Source organism: Numenius arquata, chromosome 13 (assembly GCF_964106895.1).
Source record: "Numenius arquata chromosome 13, bNumArq3.hap1.1, whole genome shotgun sequence".
NCBI lineage: Eukaryota > Metazoa > Chordata > Aves > Charadriiformes > Scolopacidae > Numenius > Numenius arquata.
Genome location: NC_133588.1, coordinates 7,615,192 through 7,637,337, shown reverse-complemented (window position 1 = coordinate 7,637,337; position 22,146 = coordinate 7,615,192). Strand labels below are relative to the sequence as shown.

General features: G+C 48.3%; 1 protein-coding gene and 1 long non-coding RNA gene across 2 annotated transcripts in view; one reads left to right on the top strand and one right to left on the bottom strand.

Annotated features, from left to right (window-relative positions):
- Window positions 1–4,727, top strand: part of LOC141471456 (uncharacterized) — a 65,059-nt gene extending 60,332 nt beyond the window's left edge. The window contains exons 6-7 of the long non-coding RNA XR_012463521.1: window positions 1,524–1,653; window positions 3,504–4,727. This is a non-coding gene — a long non-coding RNA (uncharacterized lncRNA). The remainder of the gene's footprint in view (window positions 1–1,523; window positions 1,654–3,503) is intronic.
- On the bottom strand, window positions 976–21,108 carry VSTM2B (V-set and transmembrane domain containing 2B). The gene is given in 7 exon segments (XM_074158004.1): window positions 976–1,064; window positions 16,776–17,163; window positions 18,195–18,224; window positions 19,823–20,007; window positions 20,705–20,810; window positions 20,813–20,895; window positions 21,036–21,108. Coding segments are annotated over 7 exon segments (954 nt in total).
- Between the last annotated feature and the right edge of the window lie 1,038 nt (window positions 21,109–22,146).

Here is a 22,146-nt window from a genome sequence, read left to right as displayed (position 1 = left end):
ATTTTCCACTGGTTGATTAATCTTTTTTCAAAGAGGCTTGGAGAAAACCAAAGCAACTTACCTTGAAGGCTCCGCACTATCCCAGTGTCCATCTGATTGGGCATTAACTGCCCAGAGATAACTGGTGTCACCTCAGGAGAATGCAGTTACAGCTCGTGACTCGCTGTCAGCACATTCCGCTGTGGGGTTTGCAAATACATTGGGGTGTGTAATAACTAACTTATTTCAGTTTTATTTGGTTTGTGATGCACCTTTCCTCAATTCTCTGTGCTGTGACAGGGCAGGGAACAGACGCAGCCACGAAGCCTTCTCAGGAGCTTCAGGACACAGGGAAAGGCACACACATCTGTAAAAACTTTATTTGAAAATCTTTTTATTCAACTGTTATTCAGCAATATACAATACAGTTTATAAACAAATGTCTTACCTTGTTTCCAATCTTCATTTAAAAATAAATATTATTGACAGTGAATATTAATTATGGTAAGATGTACCTTTTTAATTAAAATGTCTCTAAAAGAAATAATTTAATTAAAAAAGAAAAAGGAAATCCAAAAAACCTAAACACAATAATCTACTAAAAATATTTCCTTTCTTAGGAAGGGCTTCGACCCAACATCTTTACATATTGTCATAAAGATAACTGCTCAACAGTTCGTGCAAAATGAAGAGTCAGAGGAAAGGTTTAGAAAAGAAAAAATATTACATTAAAATAGAGAAATCATAGTTGCCATGCACAGAGCAGGGCTTTACACCATAGAGTCTGGAAACTAGATGCATTATTCTATGTGGTTTACTTTCAGTGGCATCCCCAAAAATATGTTTTTCCCCTCATGTAGAATTTTATCATGCTTCTTTCAGTCTCTTTCTGTCCATCTTTAAAACTGTAGGTATTTTTTTTTTTGTCAGGGATTTGTTCTGTTTTTAAATAGGTTCCTTTTTGTTTGGCTGAGGAAGAGTGGAGGAAATAGTCCGTCAGTGGTTTACTAATAAATGTACAAGCTTATGCAGTATTAACAGGAACATATATAGGAGTGGGTCTGCAGCATAAATAGGTCCTGTACCTAGAAAAGAAAGAAACAAGGAGAGAAGGAGATTTTATTCTTTATCATTTCCAATATAGAAGATTAAATGCAGAAGAGAAATACAGGAAGATTTATTTTTATCACTTCAGAGCCAGGGGTCAGAAGCTTAATTTTAATAGTAAAACAGCATCCTCAAGCTATCCAACTCAAATAGCTTTCTCTTCCCCCTCCCAAATCTAACTCCACTTAGGTCATTTCATTATGCATTACTAATGGTATGCCTAAACTTGGCTTCAGCCAAGTTACCAGCAATTGAGATTTCTATAAATACACCTTAATCTGGTTTATAGTTTCTTGAGAAATGACAGGTATCAACCACCCATTACTTTAAAGGGAAATGACAAATGCTGCGGCTGTACTCCTTGATTAACAGGACATGAACCCATTTCATTTGGAATGGGAACAGCAAGACCTTGACATCTTCTTTACCTTTTATAGGAAAGAGCAGAATTTTAAATTAAAAATGTGCACAGGAGCTACAGAAAAACAGAGGTCAGATGTGGAACACATCTGTTACAGTCATTTCGTCCAAACCCAGGGATGGTAAGACGGCTCCCGCTTCTATGAGGTAAGCTGATGCGGCACTCTGCAGGGCTGCAGGGGTAGTTACGTACGTGCCATCACAGGAAAGCAGGTGCCTGCGCCCTTATGGCTGTAGAGGGAGGACACAGCTCCCCTTGGGCAGCTGCTCACAGCGAGAAGTAGCATCCATGTCCATACTGCAGCAAACAAGCCTGTCCCTGCCTCGTATCCACTTACGCTAAGATACTTGTTCAGTTTTTTATTTTCTAGTTATCTTCCCAAAAAGAGATGAATTTACTGTGTGCCACCGTGGTCTGGCCCCTCTCCCTTGTATGGAAGGGCTGAACTGGGGCTGTGGTCCATTGGCCACGCTCTGCCAGGAAAGCAGGACACGCAGGCACGGTGTGGGGCACGGGGACCGCTCCGTCTCTGAAACCGGTCACTGCTCTGCTGCTAAGCAAGGGCGGGAGAAGCCCCTTCCTATGGAGAAGTCCTGCTGTCCTGGTGCAGCCTATGGCATTGCTGCGGGACAAGAGTTTACTGCCTTTCACTCCCCAAGCCCCTCCTGAGCCCAGGCTAACTGGGACTGGTCCACAGCAGCAGCTGTCTGGGTCCCAAGTGCCAATGGGTGACACTTTTCCAAAGCCATGACACGGACTAGCGTGTGCAGTTGTCACCAACACTGTAACGTGACGATACAGGGGTGCACGCCTGTGAGTCATGTCTCATGTGGCTGTGGGACATTTCCAGAGGGGTGGATGTAAAAGCAAGGAGCCCAGCTGGAGCTTTGCCCTGCAGCTGGAGTGCACAGAGGCACCCGGGGAGAGGCTGCATCAGCCCAGAACACCCTACATGCAGGAGTAGTCAATGCCCAAAATACTGACAGCCACCCAGAAAAGTGACTGTCAGAGCCACTTCGCAAAGCGTGAAAGCTTTAAAAAAAAAACCAAAACCCACAACTTTATCTCTGGAAAAGGAATCAGGCCGCTTCTATTTAGGAAACTCACTTCATGCACCCTAATGCGAATACTTTAGTCTTGGTCTCTGGGCGATGTGAGTCTCTCTCAGCCGTGGCATGATCAAAGGAAATACCTCGAACAGTTCCCGAGTAACCCACTGCTCTTGGGCTGGCTGTTCAGGCTGCCTCCTAATCTATATATACCTCACCAGCAAAGCCAGAGTATTATTATCCAATATAAAAAAATAGTTAATAGTAATGTGGCGTGCAATTGAGGAACTCAAGAAACGTCCCTGTAGTGCTATCTCATAGATGCCTAGACTCTGTGGAGATTATTTAGTTATTAAGGTTTTAATTAAACCCTTGCATGCACAAACACGTGCCTAAGGGCTGCCCAAGTAGCAACAGCAAGGCATTAAGATGAATATAGGTTTTTTTTTTTTCTTTTGAAAGCTGAAAAGCATCAACAAATGCAATTAACTCAGGTAACTAAAGGAGTAACTCATTAAATTCTTGCAAAAGGACACTAGAAGTTTATGCAGGAAAGTGCACAAGAGCTGCTAAGGCTCAGGTTCCCAGCCAGCGTGTGGGGCAGACGATCACCAGCCCCAAAGGTTCTTGCTGCTCTGAGGCAGCATCTCAGGAGCTCACAAGCTCGGCCTTGCCTTCCCTGCCCAGAAGCCAGCCCTGCAGAGCCTGGGTGCCAGGAGGGTCTGCCCCTGGAGACCTGCCGGCGGGACAAGCCGATCCCCCTTCCTGCACTGAGAGGGTGAGGGCAGCGGGAGCCCTGCCCGTGCTGGTGCCAACCCTGCCAGGCTTCCCAGCCTGGGCGCAAACAGGGCTGTGACAGCCATTCCCCAGCCTCGGGGACCTCCCTCCTCCAGCAGGGCCCGCCGTTCCCTTAAAAAGTCAATTCTCAAATACATTATATCCTACAGTTTTAGCAAGGATAAAACCGTAACAACGAATCTGCCTACACCAGCGAGAGACGACAGCTTGCTGGCTGGGAAGGCTGAAGGTAAGCCCTCGTTATCTGTCCGTCTCTGAGCCCGCCATGCACTGTGGCAACCAAGGAGCGATGGCTTATCCACAGACTGCAGTCATGGGCACAAGGGGCCCATACTTCCAGTCAGCACATCCCCAGTGCCGAGCTGTCAGACGGCTCTTCCCACTTCTGCGACAAGCCGCTGCTGCAGGAAGGCCAGCCCAGGGTGGTCCCATTTGCTATCGCCCTCCCCTGTGCGCGGTGATGGCAAGGACAGCCCGGCAGCAGCCGACACCCCCGGCAGCCACACGCAGCTCACAGGTCCCGAATTTGTGCCAATTCCACATCTGCCCACCACGGCAGTGAAGGTCTGGCCTTGACTATTTATTATGCTCAAACCAGAGGGTAGTGAGAACCCATTTTTCCCTGCCAGGGCTGAACTTGTTCTTTCAGTGACCAGGACTCGACTTTGAGGAGACGCTGCCAGTTAATCCAAAATAAAGCTGCGCTTTTGTTCGGGAGGAATCCCCCTGGAAACGCTGAGGAACTCAACCTGGAGAAACGGTCTCTTGCAGCTCAAGTGCTCTTACAACCATCCTACGGAGGACACCAGGTTAGGATTGTTTCTGTTCTGAATGGAAAGCGGTATTAGTCACAACCCTGGGCACTAGCTGTGTGCCTGCCAACCAGAATCATTCCTACGCCAGTTTTACCTTTATGTACTAGTTTAAATCTCAATGCAGGACTGTGAATTAATGCAACAGTTCAGATTTTTTGTCTCTTCCTCTTGTAGAAGTTGCTGTTGTTTTAAACCTACATTCTCCTTCTTCTTAATTTGACAGCAGAACATGAGTTCAGAGTCTATTTCTCAGCAGTTAAATAACATACATTTTTTGAAAATTGTTTGAAAGTAGTTACTCTTACTGAACACCAAATACAAGAGTCTTTTTTTTTCATGCTGATTCAGTGTTATTCTGCTGTAAGACTTCAGGCAGCAGAAGCAGATACACAGAACTTCAGAATTTCCAGTAATATCTCCCCATTTAGTTAACCCAAGCCCTTTTCATTACAAGTAGTATTGTTTATAAACAAGCTGGACTTAGTGCCCTCAATCCTGCTGTTACTGCAGTAGTGGAAGTTTTGATTTTGCTTAATAAATTGCTACATTTGTAGACGTAAACAAACGGAAGGTGGTCTTGACCTGGACATTCTTGATCTGGACATTCCATCACCCCAGAGTTGAAAACAGGGAGTTTCTCTCCAGAGACTTTACATCAGGCGTACACAGTTAGTTACAAACTACAGACACTTACAAGAAAACAATTCATTTCAGTTATATTTTGAATATTAACTGATGTTTTGTTATTGTAAGCTTATTTATCACTATATAGATTTACAGTTTTGCTTTTGAATGATGTATATGCACAAGGTGTAAAGGGGAAGTCTACCACAGCAGAACAGTAACAAACTGCTCTGTTGGCGTACGGTGAATTGTTTTCTGGCATCAGGCATCCTTCTTTTCAATTTACTACATAATAATAATGTTTTACTGTAGTTTTCTAGTTAATAATTTGGTTTGTGCCAGCATTCATCAAAGTTTGACTTAAACCAGTTCATCCAATCGAAAACAAACATTAATTAACCAAGCGACTTGTGACACAGATGGGAAAAATGGGATGATTCTTTTACAAGCTATATTTAACCAGTGGCCAAAAAACACAGTTTCCAGCAGTTTCCTATTTTTCTTCCTAGAAAGAATCTAAAAAGTCCCTTGATCTTTCTTTCCGAGGTGGTGGTAAAACGCAGTGGCCCATATAATAAAAAGCGGACAGCCATCAGTAGCCAATTTTCCTTGAAAGATGAGGTAACATCTAAAATCTGCCTGTTCCTGAGGGAGCTGGGACCTGGCTGGCAGCATCACCAGACATTCCTTGGAACTGGCTTTTATGCAGTGACCCATTTCCCTCGGCCTGTTTCCTTACAGAACAATGTTCAATTAAAACTCTCAAAGCTGGCATTTCATTAAGAGGTGAGGGATCAAACTGACCATATAGATTGATTTATTTTCTCAGTCCAGAAACTTTATTTGCTTGAAACATTTTCCTGGAGAAACTGCTCCTACGATCGTGTATCTAGGGAAGAAATAGGGTTTTATATGGGTGTTTGGTCAAGGATCATTACAGGCAATAACCTCCTCAATAAAACAAATTCCTTCTCCCTGACATACATTTGGAACAGTTCCACTGAATTGAATGGAATTCACCAAACTTCAGATCCAAGAGCTTCTTAGAAGTTTTTAATTAAAAAGACAGCATTACTAAAGCCACTCTACACTTACTGAAGAGATAATAAGCTCCACCACATTAGAATGACTCCACAGTCTGAGACATGAGCTTATAAGCTGCATATACCCTTCTTCCACTCTTAAATACTTATAGCACAATTCACACACTGCATTTTTGCTGTTGGGGTTTTTTTAAAGGCTTGTAACTGGTGCCTTAAACTTCCTACTCCTCACCAAGCACTAATTCTGCTGTGCAGAAGTGTGTCCAGAGCCTGTGCTAACTTCAGCGCGCTCCCCCGGCTGTACGTAAGGTGAGGTGCTCTTGTTAAAAGAAATACGTGGTACTATGCAATCTACGCAAAAGTACTAAAGGCTGGGGTCCCCATTGCTCCTGGCTTTCGGGCGGCTGTGGCTCATCGTGCCTCGGCAGAACTGGAAACAGCTCCTGAGCTGCCTTTGGTGTTCCTAATTTTGGCAATGGTGACTTCCCACATATTTATAAGCAGACGCATGGGATGTGCTCACCACTGAACCTGCCTAGAAGGCACAATGACAAAATTAGTTTTCTACCCACTACACATTTTTATTTATGATTTGCTGAATTTTGGAACAGCTTTCCATAACTCATCTCAAAAAAATGCCTTACAGAAGTCATCACATGTATTTATTTCTACACACCCATGCAGGTATAAGCTCGTGATCCCGCTTTCTTCCTCCATCCAGGCCATCACAGTTTTCAAGGGGAGGAGTAGATCTTCTCACGCAGCTGGGTGAAACTATCAGAATTGCCCTCCCTACCCTTCTTGCAAATGCCCACATTTCACTTTCCTTATCCACACCGTAGCCTCAAACTCCCCGGGAAACTGAAACCAGTTTTACTGGCCAGAAGATACTGTTCAGAGTTTTGTAAAACTATGTCATCGTTTTAGGTCTTCTAAATCACACCTGAGTTTCACCGTTTGTCTGCCTTCTCTCTGAAGGTGGCCACTGCCATGCCCAGGCCTGTATTTAGAAGTGTACCGCCAAAACACCCTGTAGCAAGTGTAACTGAAAGCCATTCCTATCCTAATTTTGGAAACTCAATAGGTTTTAGTATTTCAAGCAAGATTTGTATTTGCATTTGGAGTATTTAGCACTCCTGAAATGAGCATGTTTGATCTGCCCATACCTGTATCTATGTACACGCTGGGCTGCAGAGGACGCCAGGTTAGGATTGTTTCTGTGACTGAACACAGAGCAGAGGTAGAAGGCCAGGCTGGGGCTGCGTACGGGGCAGCACACTGCAAATTTCCACCAGAAGTAGAAAAATACGTATATGTATTTGAGAAGAATCCAATTCTTTGTAGCAGCCCGGTTCTTAATTTTGATTGTTCTTGATGTTTCATCTAAAAAATCCTAATTGGGACAGAAGGCTTTGGTGTTTTGGTGGTGAACAGCAGCATGGGTAGGAGGGAAGGCAGGGGAATTGCAGCGTATTGAGAGGCACGAAGGCACTGTTAAGGAGAGCAGAGGAACCCTGTTTTCATGAGCAGCAGCATCTTCCAGCTCCCTGAGCATTTCAACCCACACATTTAACCCCCACTTTGAGAAAGAAAACTACAACGTGGCTAAGCACTCCTGAATGCTGTGAAGCCCCTGTTTTAGCATATTCTATGAAAAATGGGTCACGTACATCACATAGTTATGGACAGAGAAATGGGATGGTAAGGAGAGGTAGTCATGCACGGAAATGATGCAGAAAGAAAAGTTTGGTTCTGATGCAAAGCTATGAAAAGAAAATGATTCCTTGTGCCGTGTTGATTTTGTGAAGTTTTGCAGTGCTTTGCTGAAAGTCCATCTGTGTGAGAGCCTGCGGGACAGGACAGACACGGGTATTTGTTTCTTACGGCACTTGCAATTATTGAGGTGGATTTTCGATCACACTAGAGCTCATTTCAACTGAGACTCATTAAGGCCAAGTTGTTCTCAAAATATTAGGACTAACAGTCCCTTCCAAACATGCATATGGTACACAGATCAGTCCAGTGCCCAGTTATCCTCTATGGAGGCTTCTCCTTTTTTCCCCTAGATCGTAAGGACATTATTAGACACAGCCACAGGATTAGATGGACAATTGTTGATCCAGTTCCACAGTTGCTGCAGGTCTGCACAGCAGGACATTTTTGTATTAAACACAGCTACTGACAAACAGAAAGCTGGGTGGTTAAACTGGTGGATTTGATCACCAGATTTATGGCAGCGCATATCAGGTAAACAGCAAGAAATATTTCTATCTTTATCAAAAATATTCCTACTTTTTAGATTACCTGAAAAATACGCAGTTTCACTGTCAATAGGCTAGTAAAAACTCAGCTCCCACTAAAGTTCCAAGAAGGAGGGACACACAATAGGGCAACAGTTGGTACATTTTCCCTCAACACACCCACTTGCCTTCTGTGGCGGCCAAATACACGCGGAGCCGTCAGCAGCCTTACGGAAAGCCCTGCCCCACCTCTAGGCACCATGTTTGACTATGAAAACTGCTGAATGGAGAGATGGTGGTGTCCCCCGAAAGCCCGGCAGAGCAGCAGCTGAGCCAATTCACGTGGAGCTGGGCCCTTGAGTGGCTGCTCTTGGCATCTGTCCTCAACTGGAGACAGCCAGACAAACCACCCATCCACTCCAGGTATCCACGCTTGGGAGAAATTAAAGAAAAACTTTAAGATAACACCACCAGTAATTTATAAAAAGCTCCAAAAGGCAACAGTGCTACAGACAGGGTCAACATAGAATAGGAATGTATCCTGAATACTTTAAAAAAGTCATTAATTCTATATAGATTATAAAGCTTAAATACTTTATATTGGTCTGCATTTAAATAAGACAGTAAGTTTCCTTTTTTGAGACCTGCAGCTGGTCTCTACATTCCCATAAACAGATTTCTGCTTTGGTATGCGTGAGATAATCTCTCCTCACCAAATATCTTATTAAAGAGACCCAAAATATGCAACTATGGATTTGTTTCATTTCCAGAATTTTCTGCAGTTCCATGATCTAAAACTAACTTAACAAAACCAAGCAACATTAATTCACTTCTTGACACTTGAATAATGAGAGACACAAAATTCTTTGTAATATGATTTGGTGGAAAATGGATTTTGAACTAAAACCTACAGAAACATAACTAAGTACATTAGTGGTAGTTCAGGTGGTAAATGAGCATCCAGCCCTACACGTGCTTCTTGAGTACCACCATGTGAGCAAGCCCACAGCATAGTGATACACATAAATAGCAAAGAGTACAGCTCGGGCTACCCAGCTCTGGAGGGGATGACGAGTACCGGTAGCGGGGTTTCAGTCGCTGAGCTCTGGCGTCTGGCCCATATTCTCTAGTCTTTCATTATAAGCAGGAGGACTAAAACGCCAGAAAAGCAGGTGAGCTAGATACGGTCACACGATTCCTTAAGTCACCACTTCAGGAGAAGACTTGCAATAAAAGTCACACTGGGCAGAACCACAGACTTCACATTCTGTACTTGATCCAAGTTGTAAATATTTGCGACTCAGAAGTAAAGAACAAGTCACTGTAGTTCCCTCTTCACTGTCTTTTAGAGTATTTTTGACTTGATCAGGATTAGGAAGAAACTGACAGTGTAGTTGTAATTATCACTCCAATCAGAATTACCAAAGTTAAGCAGATGCGAATGCAGATTATTTTAGGATTTTTTTTGAAAAATAAGACCATCCTTGCCATGCTTAAAGAACAGAGCTAAGTGCATTAGCAGAATGCGCGATGGCGTAAGGAAACCGGCTGAATTGAGAGGATGTGCCTGAAACCCCCCCCAGCCTGGGATTTACATAAAGAAGGGATCACCTTTTTGCTATAAGCAAACAGTTACATCTTGGGAGTGACCCACAAGCATGCAGGCCCTCCAAAGCTTTGCAATTAATGAAATTTGCTACATATTAGCAAACTAACGCCATTATACCCGAGATCTAAGGGAGGCCAAACCCTACAGAATAATCCAGCAAGGGGTTATTTGGAAAACTGTGGGCACAGGATATTCCTCAGTGCCCTCTTTACATGTGAAATCTCCAGCTCCCTGGAGTGAGAGGGATGCAGATTAGAATGACAACTTTAAAATTTATAAAGTAGTTCTAATTATACCGGTTTGGAGAATTTTACACGTGACCCATAAAGCGACAGACACAGAAGACGCTGTCTCAGAGACTGTGCTCTGCCCGAGATGAGCAGCCGCTGCCAGCACACAAGAAGGATGCTCCGCTTCCTCCTCGCAGCCACGCAAACGCAGGGTAAGACCCGGCATTATGGCAACTACTTGACATCCCACGTAAGCTCCATTGGCCCGGCTCCCTTCTCCAGCCGGGGCACAACGATCTGGGCGCTGCGATCGCACTGACGTCCCCGCAGAGCACAGCGGCTGCTCTGCCAAACTGCTCCTCTTCCCAGCTCATGAAATTGCCTCCCAACTGATAACAGCCTAGCGATGTAAAATACTCGGTTGTTAAGCGCCGTTGTGACAAATAATACCATTCTGCTGACAACCCCATTTTTTCCAATACAGACCTACTTGAACTGTTTATTATTGACACATGGGTCTGCTCTGCCATTATTTAATTTTAAAAAACACATAGTAAACAGCAATAGTGAACCTGCCAGCTCTCTCACTGCTTTAGCAAAGCTAAATCAAACCCTGTAACAAACCCCTTGTATTACCAGCACAGTCCTGCCGGGCTCTGTATGTAAAGAAGAAACAACTTCTCCTCAGGACTTCTGTCAGCTTCCTTTCCCGGCAGATCCTACTGTGTGTTTGCTTTCCAACTACAGGCCACCACTACTACTGCCCTTCCCAAAACCAGGACCAGTTAAGATCGTCTTGACATTTCTTTGCTAAGCATACCTCTGAAAGTATCAGGGAACTAGAGAATCCACAGCCCAGTCCGAGTGTTGCTTTGTGCATCAGTTCAGCGGAGGTGGGAAATGCACAACAATTCTCGTGTACAATACGCAGAGTAACTCACCTGGTTCTGCAAACCAAGACTCCATTTTGCAAAGTATCTATTGAAACCCTACATAAAACACTAGCGCTTATGTACATTCCTGCCCAAAATGCTATTTGTTCATGTAAAAAAGACACATGGGTGCACTCAGCCTTCCCTCATACACATTTCTAATTTTCACTCACTAATTAATCGATCTCATTAGAAATCTAGATCAACTTTAGGTACAGCTTCTACATTCATTGTAAAGACACGGAATACCCCTTTCATTATGTTTGGTAGTATTTTTTAAAAACATTTTTTATCTACAAGTTGAAGATATTAAAGAAGTTCAAATAATATTCAGGTTTCTTCAAGGACATCGCGCAGGCTTTACTAGAATAGGTTAGTACAGTTTTGTCTGTCCTCCGGGGAACTAACAAGAATCGCTGAAAGGAGGTTACTCAAATAAATTGCATTTCCACAGTACAAAACCACCCTGGCACAGCTTGCTTCTGCCCTAGGTAATGAGGTGACACAGTACTGCAGTTCATGCTTTTGTCCAGTTTGAGAATTAATCCATATTACACACACACAAAAGAAGATATTTGACCTCACTTGTCCTCAAAGCAGTCTAATTTGCCTAGATATTGAAGTGCTAGTGATGTGTATTTAATGAGAATTCTTTTTGCATGTTTATTATCCAGTGACATTTAGAAGGTCAGGCTGATAATTCAGTTATGGCCTCTGTCTTGCTACTTTATTTAATGTACAGGAAAATGGGATGTGACCCAGGTTGCATTTAACTACAAATAACAACAGAATGTGAGCTCGTATCTGGCTTTATAAAAAGCAGAGAGGGAGTGAAGCAGACCCAGCCATTACTGGGTTGGAAAGGCAGGGAGCCTGAGCCGAACAGCAGCACACACAGAGACTTTCCCTTCTCACTACTTTGTGTAATGTTCATCTGTCAAAGATAAACAAGCTCCACGGGCTGTTTCTCAAACTACCGTGCAGAGTCATTCAAATTCTTAAAAGCCAGGAGGGCCCTAGACCCAAACCCTTACCCAAAGTTTATCCAAACTCAACCACAGTCCCTCCTGATGCCCTCTAACCAGCCACAGCTCGTTATACTCTAGAAAACAGTGCGCTCATTTACCTTCCTGTCTTTAAGCTGCAAAAAAATACCTTTTGCTTCCCAGCCCACGACGGAGATCTAAAGCTCTCCCCGCATGGCCTCCTGCCTCAAGGTAGGTTGCCACAGCTTGACTTTGTGCAGGTACCGCTCTTAGGAGCATCCCCGGGAGCTGCGCACGCAGAGACTGCAGAACTGGGGCCGGGTGCTCTAGCATCTCAGGCCAGGCAGCCCACGGACAGACTTCTTCTGCCTCGGACATAAAAGGCTCTGTGGGGGGGAGAGGGGGATAGGCGTGAAGTGAAGACTTATTTTCTTCCTTGCTGTGAACACTTCATCGCCACATAACACATGAGTCTCCCCGTGTCCTTCCTAGAGCACTCTAAGCATAATGAAGCACAGTTTCTTGTTTCACACTCCCATCTTTGTTTATTTTATTTAAAGCTTTCACTTCAGAGCTTTGAGGCTAGAGATCAAACAAATAAAAGGGAATTTGGAAGCTGCAATGTCTGATCTACATTCTGCTCAGAAGTTAAACTAAAAATTGCCCCCAAGCCAATACACAGGCACTCGTTTTGGAGACCGTTTGGTAGGATATAATACAGCCAATTTGCCTCCCAGAAGGTCAGTACGAAAATCCTTGTTTATTACTTCACCTATCAGATGACAAAGTTAGTCTCATGACTGAGGCACTGGACTCAAATTTAAGAGATCTGAAATTAAGTTTTCGTATTTAATTTCACAGCTGCCACACACTCAACAAAGTCGGTCGTTGCTCCTCCTGCCATTTGGCCGTCTCACCCATTTGGAGAACAAACTTTCTGGGATAGAGACAGTGTCTTGCCCAGTGATGCTCCTGTGTCCCCCTCAGTAAAAACCAGGAACGCTGTCAAACACGATAACGCTATATGCACTCTTTCACTTGCTCACCCTGATTTTTTTCCTACAGCAAAAGTTTCCATTTGCGTATCAGTAAACTGAAAGCTAAACATCATTCCCATTTAGAACCATATGGGCAACAGCTCTTTCTCTGATAGAATTAAAACCAATGATCTTACCAGCAGATCTTTGCCTCACGTTCTCAGTTTCCACTTCAGTCTACTTTACCAGCAAACAAGCAATAATCATTTTGACTCTTGTGAGACCACAGCACTAAGTATTCATATGATAGTTTAAATATTACAGAAAAAATTCTGAGTAGGTAACATTTCTGGCATATTTGGCAATTTTTCTGTTATGTTGGACCTATTCCCTTATATACTGCGATGTTAATCACAAATTTCTACCAAATGCGATTTCAGATTACATGGCCAAAACTATGCATCTTCTATTTATACCTGGTTTGTCAGATGACACTCTATGCTCTTTAGCGAATCTCAGTAACAGACTCATTTATTCTAATAAGTTCATGTTTCAGATCAACTAGAAGACATAAAGAACCACATTTTTCCACAGTGCATGACTGGGACTCCAGCTGAAGTCAACGAGAGCCCTGTAGGCACATCTGAAAGCAGCATTTGATCTATAATCACATTTATTGGAATACAAGCACATAGAGGCACTATCTTACCACACTGAACATATTGGGAAGATTTCTATTGCCAAGAAAATAGGATCAGAACCCAATCCATGCAGGACACTGTCTCATGCCATGCCATCAGCTTTTAGGCAGAGCTCTCCAGTGTATTAAAAACAGGTGTTTCTTAATCAGAGATGGCAAATCCATTGTTTGAGCACATTTCTGCTTTTATACAGAGGAAATATCCCCCTGCACAATGGAAAGACTTAAAGATGCTAAAGACTTTTGAGAGTAAGTGTATTAGATGATTCAATTATTACACACAGATTTGGTGCAAATACTTCTGTGAATGTGTGTTGCAGAGCTCAAAACGGACAGCAGCACAGGGTTAGGTCCTGCAGCGTCACACACCCTACTCAAGCAAAGACTTGGTTTGATTTGATGGCCCCACTGTGTGGAAAACCAGCTATGACACTGCATTGAAGGGGTGGACTCCAAACAAGGCTTCTAGTTTACAGAGGTAAAAAGAGAAAAAAAAAAGTATTTCCTTTAAAGAGACTACATTCTTTACAGAGAAAAATAACTACCATACCTAAAATAGCTCTAAAGAACACCACTTTACCATACAAATGGGAAACTCTGAAGCTCAAGGATGTAATTTTCTTTTAAGATGTTTTGAAGAAAGTTTAGTGTTTATCCAACCCGAGCACCAGCACTGGAGACCCAAGTCTTTGACTTCCTCACAAAAGCAGGTGATACCCCTGCAAGTCCTCATCACACTGACTTCCACGTTACTCACACGCCTTTACTCTGGGCAGGGAGCAACACTTCATGCCTAGAGGAGCTAAATCCACTTCTTGCCTCTGCACCAAGCTATCTGTTTCTGCTTCAACCTAAGTGCTTGGCCCAGACCGTCTTTATAAAATACACCGGTGATGGGGACCGGGATGACAACCAGCAATCTGCTCCACAAAAGCAACCAAGGAGACATCTCGTGGTAACAGGTCTCAGATAGTTCTGGTCCAGAAGGCACCCGAATCAGGGACTTGGAAGGCCAAGTGTTTCAGATGCTCATCTACTGAGCCATGCTGTGGCTGATTTGTTTCTAAGTAATTACAGGGCAGCTCCAAACTGCCACAGGTACAGAAATTACAATAAACCAAGTGGAAGCCTGTTATTCAGGGGGTCTTGATTCAAGCAGAGTAAAAAGACATTCTTTTACAGAGGGCCATACCAAAATACAAAATTAGCTGCCTCCCTTGTATGGAGACAAAAGCAGTTGCTGGTTTATACCTTATTAAGTAAGTATTATGAACAGGAGCCCTGTGCTCTCTGCACTGAGTTCAGCTTTCTCCCAGAAGGGAAGCTGCCACGGAGTGGCACTGTTCACAGATACCAGCGTGCGCAGGAGAAATGTCACAGCAGGAAATTTTGGCTCAGCCTATTTCGTAGCCCTCTTAGCATCAGCCTCCATCTGGAGATCCCCACAAAATATTTTTCTGTATTCCACTACCTTTTCCACTGATTTAAATCATTCCATTATCTCCACTGCTGGCCACGGTGCTTTTATTTCATTTTCAGAATTTAATCCAAACCTAGAAATGATGCCGCAGTGTCACATCCCCAAACCACAGACATGTAAAAAATCAGGACAGACAGCAGTTTAGATGATCTGGGCAGGGGGTCTCGCCCTAACAGACATATGTGACACGCTCTCTTGGTGGCACACACTCACATCCATCTGTTGAAATGGAACCGAGCCCACTGCACTTCCATCGTCCTGTGTTTAGTTCATATGCACCACATAAAGCTCTGGGTTCAGCAGGCAGGGCACACAGCGCTGCGAATCCTAAACCTAACTTCGATTGTTGGCATGGAAGACATCGCAAGAATTCTCACTGTGGGGGAGTGGAAAGAGGAAACACAAAAACAACCACCAGCCCTGGGCTCCTAGGAGGGAAGCAGATCTTTCCAATAGGAAAACAACAGATCGTGAGCATTTACAGCATTTGGTTTAATTGCTTGTGGTCAGTGAATTCAGCAAAAGCAAGCAGAACTTTTTTATATGCGCACAGGCTCCTGTAATCAGACATCAGGAATTATCACTTTGTCTTCCACTAGACACCAATGGAGCAGCCGGCTTAGTTTTAGGAATGGTAAGGAGTAAAACCTAGTTTTCACACATATTTTGACATGAGAAAGAAACTAAATTATTCAGAAAGCAGCCAAAAGTAGTAGCCGGAGAAAACACAGCACCTGTAAAGCACTAGCAGGTCACAGTGACCCATATACAACTGATTTCCATTACCATGAGCCAAACTTGTGACCGTTCACCCCGAGAGTGCGAAGAGGTATCAGAGAGGCGTGTGAACATTCCTGTGTGAGGATTATTAATCTGCGTCAGAAGAGACTCAGCAGAGAGGGCAGCTCGGGGCTTTCCCTGCACAGTCGGCGGCATAAAATTGTTTCCCTTCTTCCACAGGTAACTTGGCAGGGATGTTTGTTCAACATTAGCTAAGTGACAGTGGCCAAGAGGGGAGCTAAAGCCCAGCCAGAGCAGCACCACACAGCTTGAAATACCACCACAATGCGGATTTAAGACTCTGTGTTCTTTGTCCCAGACTTTGCTGTCATTAGTGTAAATAAAGGTTTACAACAGCCTTCTCCAGCTAGCTGTAACATGGTAATACAGCATTAATAACTTAATACAGTATTAACTGATAGACAATCAGTATTAGCACAATGTTTACACTCACAAACCATTATAAAGTGCAGTATCTCCAATCCTTATCCTGCCAGTAATTCAGATGTGGAGCTCATTACGCAGCAACTGACATTTCCCTTGGGAACCTGCACCCTGCTCTGCACGGCCCCGTGCCTGCCCGGGGCAAACAGCCCCGGGAACCGCTCGCCAATTTAAATTCCCTGCAGAACAGCCATGGCATTTCGCTCACTTGAGGCTGCGGCTGCCGTTTCAAACACCATGTCCAAAAGGCTGCAAGGGGCACTCTGAAAGCGGGGCCTCCCATAGCCCCTACCGAAAGGACGCATGCCCCCCAGCCTTGCTCTCAGGCCCGTCTCCCCAGGCCCATGCCTCCGTGCCAGCTTCTGCCAAGGCAGGGATAACTTAAATGCATTTATTTCCAGACCCGGGTGCGATTATTTAGCTTTGGCACCGCAGCGACAGTCCCGCCCGTGGCAGATGGGGGGGGGTCGCGGTGTCCGACCCTAGGCCGAATAGCGGCACTCGGGCAGCCACGGCGGGGCAGGGGAGAGGGGCGCCCCCCGCCCGCGCCCCGCGCCCTACCTGACCCGTGCTGCTGGCGGAGGATGGCGGCCTGTCCGGGCGGCGGCGAGGCCGAGGAGGCGGCGGCCGCCGAGGCGGTGACGGTGGAGGCACCCCCCTCGGCCGGGGGCGGCGGGCGCTTGCCGGGCCCGGGCGGCGGCGTGGGGCGGGCGGCGGGGCCGTGGCGGCGGGGGGCCGCCCCGCTCTGGATGTGGGAGACCGCCTCGGCCGCCTGCACGTCGGGCGGCGCGAAGCGGGAGAGGACGCGCAGCAGCGCCTGGGCCTTGTGCTCCTGCGTCTCGTCGTCGCTGTAGTCCGCCACGCGGCACTCGTAGACGCCCTCGTCCTGCCGCCGCACGCCCGAGAGCCGCAGCCGATGCGAGATGTCGTTGCCCTGGACGCGGACCGTCTGCAAGAGAGCGCACCGCCCGGCGCCGCCTCAGCAGCGGCCGCCGGACCCGCCGCCTTCCCCTTCCCCTGCAGCGGCCCTGCGCCGCGGGGCGCCCCCGGCAGAGCTCGCTCTCCCCCCAGGTACGTGTCTTTTGCCGTCCAGAACCTGGGCTAAGCTCCCCCCCCTTTCCAAAGCGCCGCTTATTTAACCCCAGCACCCCCCACTCCGGGGTCCCAAGGGGCCATCCAGAATCAGCCCCTGCTCCCCATTATCCCCACGCACCCCTCACCGCCCTGCCAACCCCCCCGCCTGCCCGCCCCTAGCCCGGGGTGGGACTCTCTCCTCCCGCCCAGTCCCCCCCGGAGCCCCGCAGCCCCCCCGGGTGCCGGGCAACCTCCAGCCCGCACGAACCGCCCCGAACCCGGCACCCGGGGGGAGAGCCCGGCACGCCGGGGGTCTCCGTCCCACGCCTGCTGCAGCGGGCCAGACCCTGCAGGGTGCAGTGACACCCAGCCCGACCGAGGATGAGCCCTGCGGTGCCGGTGCAGCCCACGCTCGGCCGGGAGGGAACGGCCCCAGCCGCGCCTGAGCGCCGCGGAGAGGGACCGGCGGCCGCCTCGCTGGGGCAGGGGCAATCCCGGTCCCGCATCAAACGGGAAAGGGGCTCGTTTCCCGTAGGACAGGGAGGGAAGGGGGTCGCCACAGGCGACTGGGGTTTGCAGAGGGCAGGGGAAAAAAGCAAACTTCTCTCCTGCTCCGGCCCACAGTCCTTTTCAAGCGTGGCTAAGGAAGGGCTGTAAGGCAAGCATCACCTCCTCTCGATTTGCCAGGAATGAGACGTGACTGCTAAACCAGCAACAGATGGCAACGTTTCGACCGAGCCACGACACACCGAGGAGGGGAAAAGTGCCACCCCCCCGCCACGCTGCAGGAGCGGGGCTGCCAGTGAGACCAGCTGCATTCGTGTGTCAGGAAAGGAGGGGGGCATGCAGTAAACCCCACGTGTACGGGAGGAGGGGCGCGCACCACCCAGCTGGAGCTGCACTTACGCTGATTTTGGTTGCATCCTTATTTGTTACCTAAAAGAACAGAAAACAGGGGGATTAGACTCAGCTCTGCCAGCACATTAAAAAGATGCCCATCTTCCCACCCCAAGGACAGGACACCGGCGGGCGCAACTTTCTCCACTTGCCATTCACACAGCCCGTGCGTGGCTGAGGGGAGTTCCCAGGCGATGGGGAAGGCAGCAAACCAGTGCTCAGCTGGGGGGGACTGTTTTGGTAAAGCTCCTGCGGTGCCCACAGAAGCGCTGCCCTCACCAAGGGTGCAAACAGCAGCCAAAGAAATGCTTGTTGCATGCCGTGCTGCTTGCCGTCAGTGACAAACACGGGGGAAGATGCATCAGCACAGCGGTGAAGCGCTTGGGCAGGCTGGATCCCGCACTGCTCAGGGCAGAGCTTTGGTCCTGAAACATTCTGGGAGCAGGTATCGTTCAGCAGGTTTCATACCTGGTGGTTTTTTTTTTTTGTCTGCAGCTACTGTAAAGCTAAGCGATGCCTCAGATCTCACTGACGCGCCTCCCAGGGAGACGGTCATCATTCTCCAGGCATGCCCTGTCATCATTTATTGTAAAAGCAACTCACGGTTTTTATATAAGGTTAAAGAAGACATTTAAATCCAAGCGATTTATTTCCCTGTCTGACAACTGACTTACGCTTTCCCCAGCTAGGCGGCATCACATTAGCTCAGTGTCTATATGCTTTGCATCTCTATTTGAGCTCTGCAGGAAAACAAGCGTGCCACAGAGAGGGGAGCTGGCACAGGCACGGAGGCTGCCGCGGGGCACCCTGCCGGCGCAGAGGCCGGGGGCTGGAGAGGATGACGTGCCCTGTGCAGTAGGGCAACACAGCCTGGAAATCCTGTTTTAGCCCACTCCTTGTACAGCCCCATTTGGCACCAGCAAGGTGTCTTGCACTGGGGGGAGGCTGCAGAATGAACTGGCTTGTGTTGGGGAAGCGCAGCTGAAAAATTTAGACTAGAGCCTACCCTCACACCAGGCGGCTTGCAAGGGGGAGGAGAAAGGACACGCAAGATTTAACTCCGCTTCATGCATTTTAATTACTACATCTGACTGTCTGAAAATGTCTTGCTGAGCTCTAGATACGGACACAGGTGTGTACGTGCACCCCAAGAAACTGTGTGCATTTGTATATGCAGATTGATATGTACTTAACATACCCCCAGCAAGAGGTGTATCCCTCCTGCCTTTATCGGCTCTATCAGTGAGCGAGCCTTTTACAGCAATTACGATGAGCTCTCCTACCTTTTACAACGATTCCTAACTCAGCCCACAGAAGCACTGGTTTTTGCTTGTCCCCACTTCACACTACAGCTATTTTTGACTGCCTGTCTTGGGTCCTCATTGCTGATTTTGCAGCAGCATTTATCATTTTCTATTTACAATCCTTAAAGCACTGACGTTTTTTCCCCGAGGTGAAGTCCCCCATGGTGCATGCCCTGTCCACCTCTGCCCCAGGGAGGGCCTGGAGATGCCAGTGCTTCCAACTGCTCACTGGCACTGGGTAGAGGAAACACTCTCCTCTCTGGGACTGCCGAGTTTATTTTGATCACCCTCTGAGCATGTTGCACTCGATGAATAGATATATCTCTGTATTACCTTGCTCCTGCTGCCGGGGACACTGATGGCTAATTCGTGTGCAAGTTCTCTGGCTGGTTCTTTAAGGTACCACCACTGAATTTCCAAGGAGTAAGAGGTGGATCCGCTGGCTCGGAAAGCACAAGGCATCTCAATATCATCTCCCTCCCTAACAGTCACATCTTTGGGAACTTCAGTAAAGGTAGCTGGGAGGGGAAGACAGAGTTACAAGGGCTGGTTAAGGGGAGAGATTCAAAGACAAGATCAGTCTTTTTCCATGTAAGGTGAGCAGTTTCAGCCCAGGGGCGAGACGCAGACCGAGACACGGGTTTCCCGCAGTCCGGTGACCGCAGGATATGCGGAGCATCCAGACTGCGTGCCCGGGTCAGGGCCGAGCCGGTCCCCGCCACCGGCGGAAAGGGAAAGTTCGAAAAGGATCTTAAAAACCCCTCGTCCTCCCAAGAAAGCCCCCGGCTGGACACAGGGGCACCAGTGTCCTACGCTCCCTCCCCCGGATCCGGCTCGGGGGACTGTCTGTCCCGGGCTGCGCGCCCGCTGCGCCCCGCTCCGCTCCGCGCCGGTGGCTGCGAGGCGCCGAGCCCGCGCTGCCGGCAGCTGCGGCCGCAACAGTGCCACCTTGTTCTGCAAAAACACCCCCCCGGGCAGCGCTCCCCGCCCCCAGCCATCGACACTTCCACTGGAAACGGCGGCGGAGAGGCCGGGGGGCTCGGAGCAACCGCCGGCGGGAGCGAAGCGGCTGCAGCTCAGCGGCGGGCAGGGCAGGGCAGGGCAGGGCAGGGCGGGCGAGCCCCGCCGGCACCGCAGCCCCGCAGCCTCCCGCCCAGCAAGTTGTGTCCGGAGCGGCGGCTGACCGCGGGAAGAGGCACAAGGTCCCTTACTCACCGGTGACGATGAAGAGCAGAGGTGCGTTGAACATCAGGTAACAGAAGGTGCAGAAGAGCCCCCGATTTTCCATCTCATCTATGTGGGCTGCGGGCGGGGGCCGGGCTCGGGGCGCAGCCGGGCACGCCTCAATCCATCGCACGCAGCGGGGCCGGGTCAGAGCTCCTTCCCAAAAAGCCAAAGCCGCCCGACTAACCTCGGCGTGCGGGGAAGCAAATATAAAATCCACAGCCGGCTGCTCAAACTCGCTCGCAGGTGGGAAGCGGCGTTCCTGGGAATGAAGCGATAAATCTCGTCCCGGTTCTCTGCTCCGCCGCGAGCGGGATTCAACTGCCCGGCGCTGAGTGGGGGCTCCCGCAGTCCGCAAGCGAGGAACCGACGCCGGGCTCCCCTCCGAGCCCCATCACACTGACAAGTCTGCTCTCGGAGCCCGCAGGAAGGTCCAGCGAGGTGGCAGGGACGAGCCTCCTCTCCCCTCGCCCGGGGAGCGCCCGGCGTTGTTCCCGTAGCGGCCCGGGCTCCGGCCCCGCATCGGCGGCACGTCCCGGCCGCCTCTCCCCGCCCGGGCGACGAGCGGCCCCGGCGGCGGCTGCACCCGCGGGCCCGGCCCCCGCCCCGCCCACAGCGGGAGGCTCCGCCCGGCCCGGCCCGGCCCGCCTCCCTCCGCGGGGCTCCCCGAGGCCAACCGCGCTCCCCGGCGGTCTCCGTGCGCGCATCCCGCGGCTTCCACCGCCCCGGGGTCGCTCTGGACGGAACTATGAAGTCCTGGAGTGAAGAGCGATCAAGGGACGGCGTTTTGCTGCCCCCCCCCCCGACCCGCATCTGGGGCTCCTCCGGGGGTGCGTGCCCGGAGCTGATGGTTCAGTTGCTGCCAGGCTTCCAAACTCAACCGTGTTTATTACTTGTTAAAATACATCAAGGAAAACAACCCCGCTATTGATTTAGAATACAGAATCATAAAAAGAAAAATGTTTCTGTGGATCAGCTGTTTCTCAGGCAAATGCCCCAATTAAAACATAAAAGCGCTCCAAAGTCAAGCCAGTAAAGTCATTACAGTGAGTTACAGTCACAGCAGAGTTTGGGTTTTGCAGTACGTAATGTGAGGGAGTCGTATTTTAATAAATTTGAGGTGCTTTTCTAAAATCTTTGCCTTTTTTTTTTTCTGAAAGTCTATTAAAAGTCACCATTTTATTCAGCCACAACTTCATGTAATCACTGGGATGGCATGGGAAGTGTGTTTTATGATCCGCAGAACATTTCCTTTATATTTTTAATGGTTTCATTCTGTAGCAGAATCACAGAATGACATGGGGTTGGAAGGGACCCCTGGAGACCATCTAGTCCAACCCCCCTGCCAAAGCAGGTCCACCTAGAGCAGGTTGCATGGGAACGTGTCCAGGGTGGATACTTGAGGATCTCTATGGAACAAACTATTTAGAAAC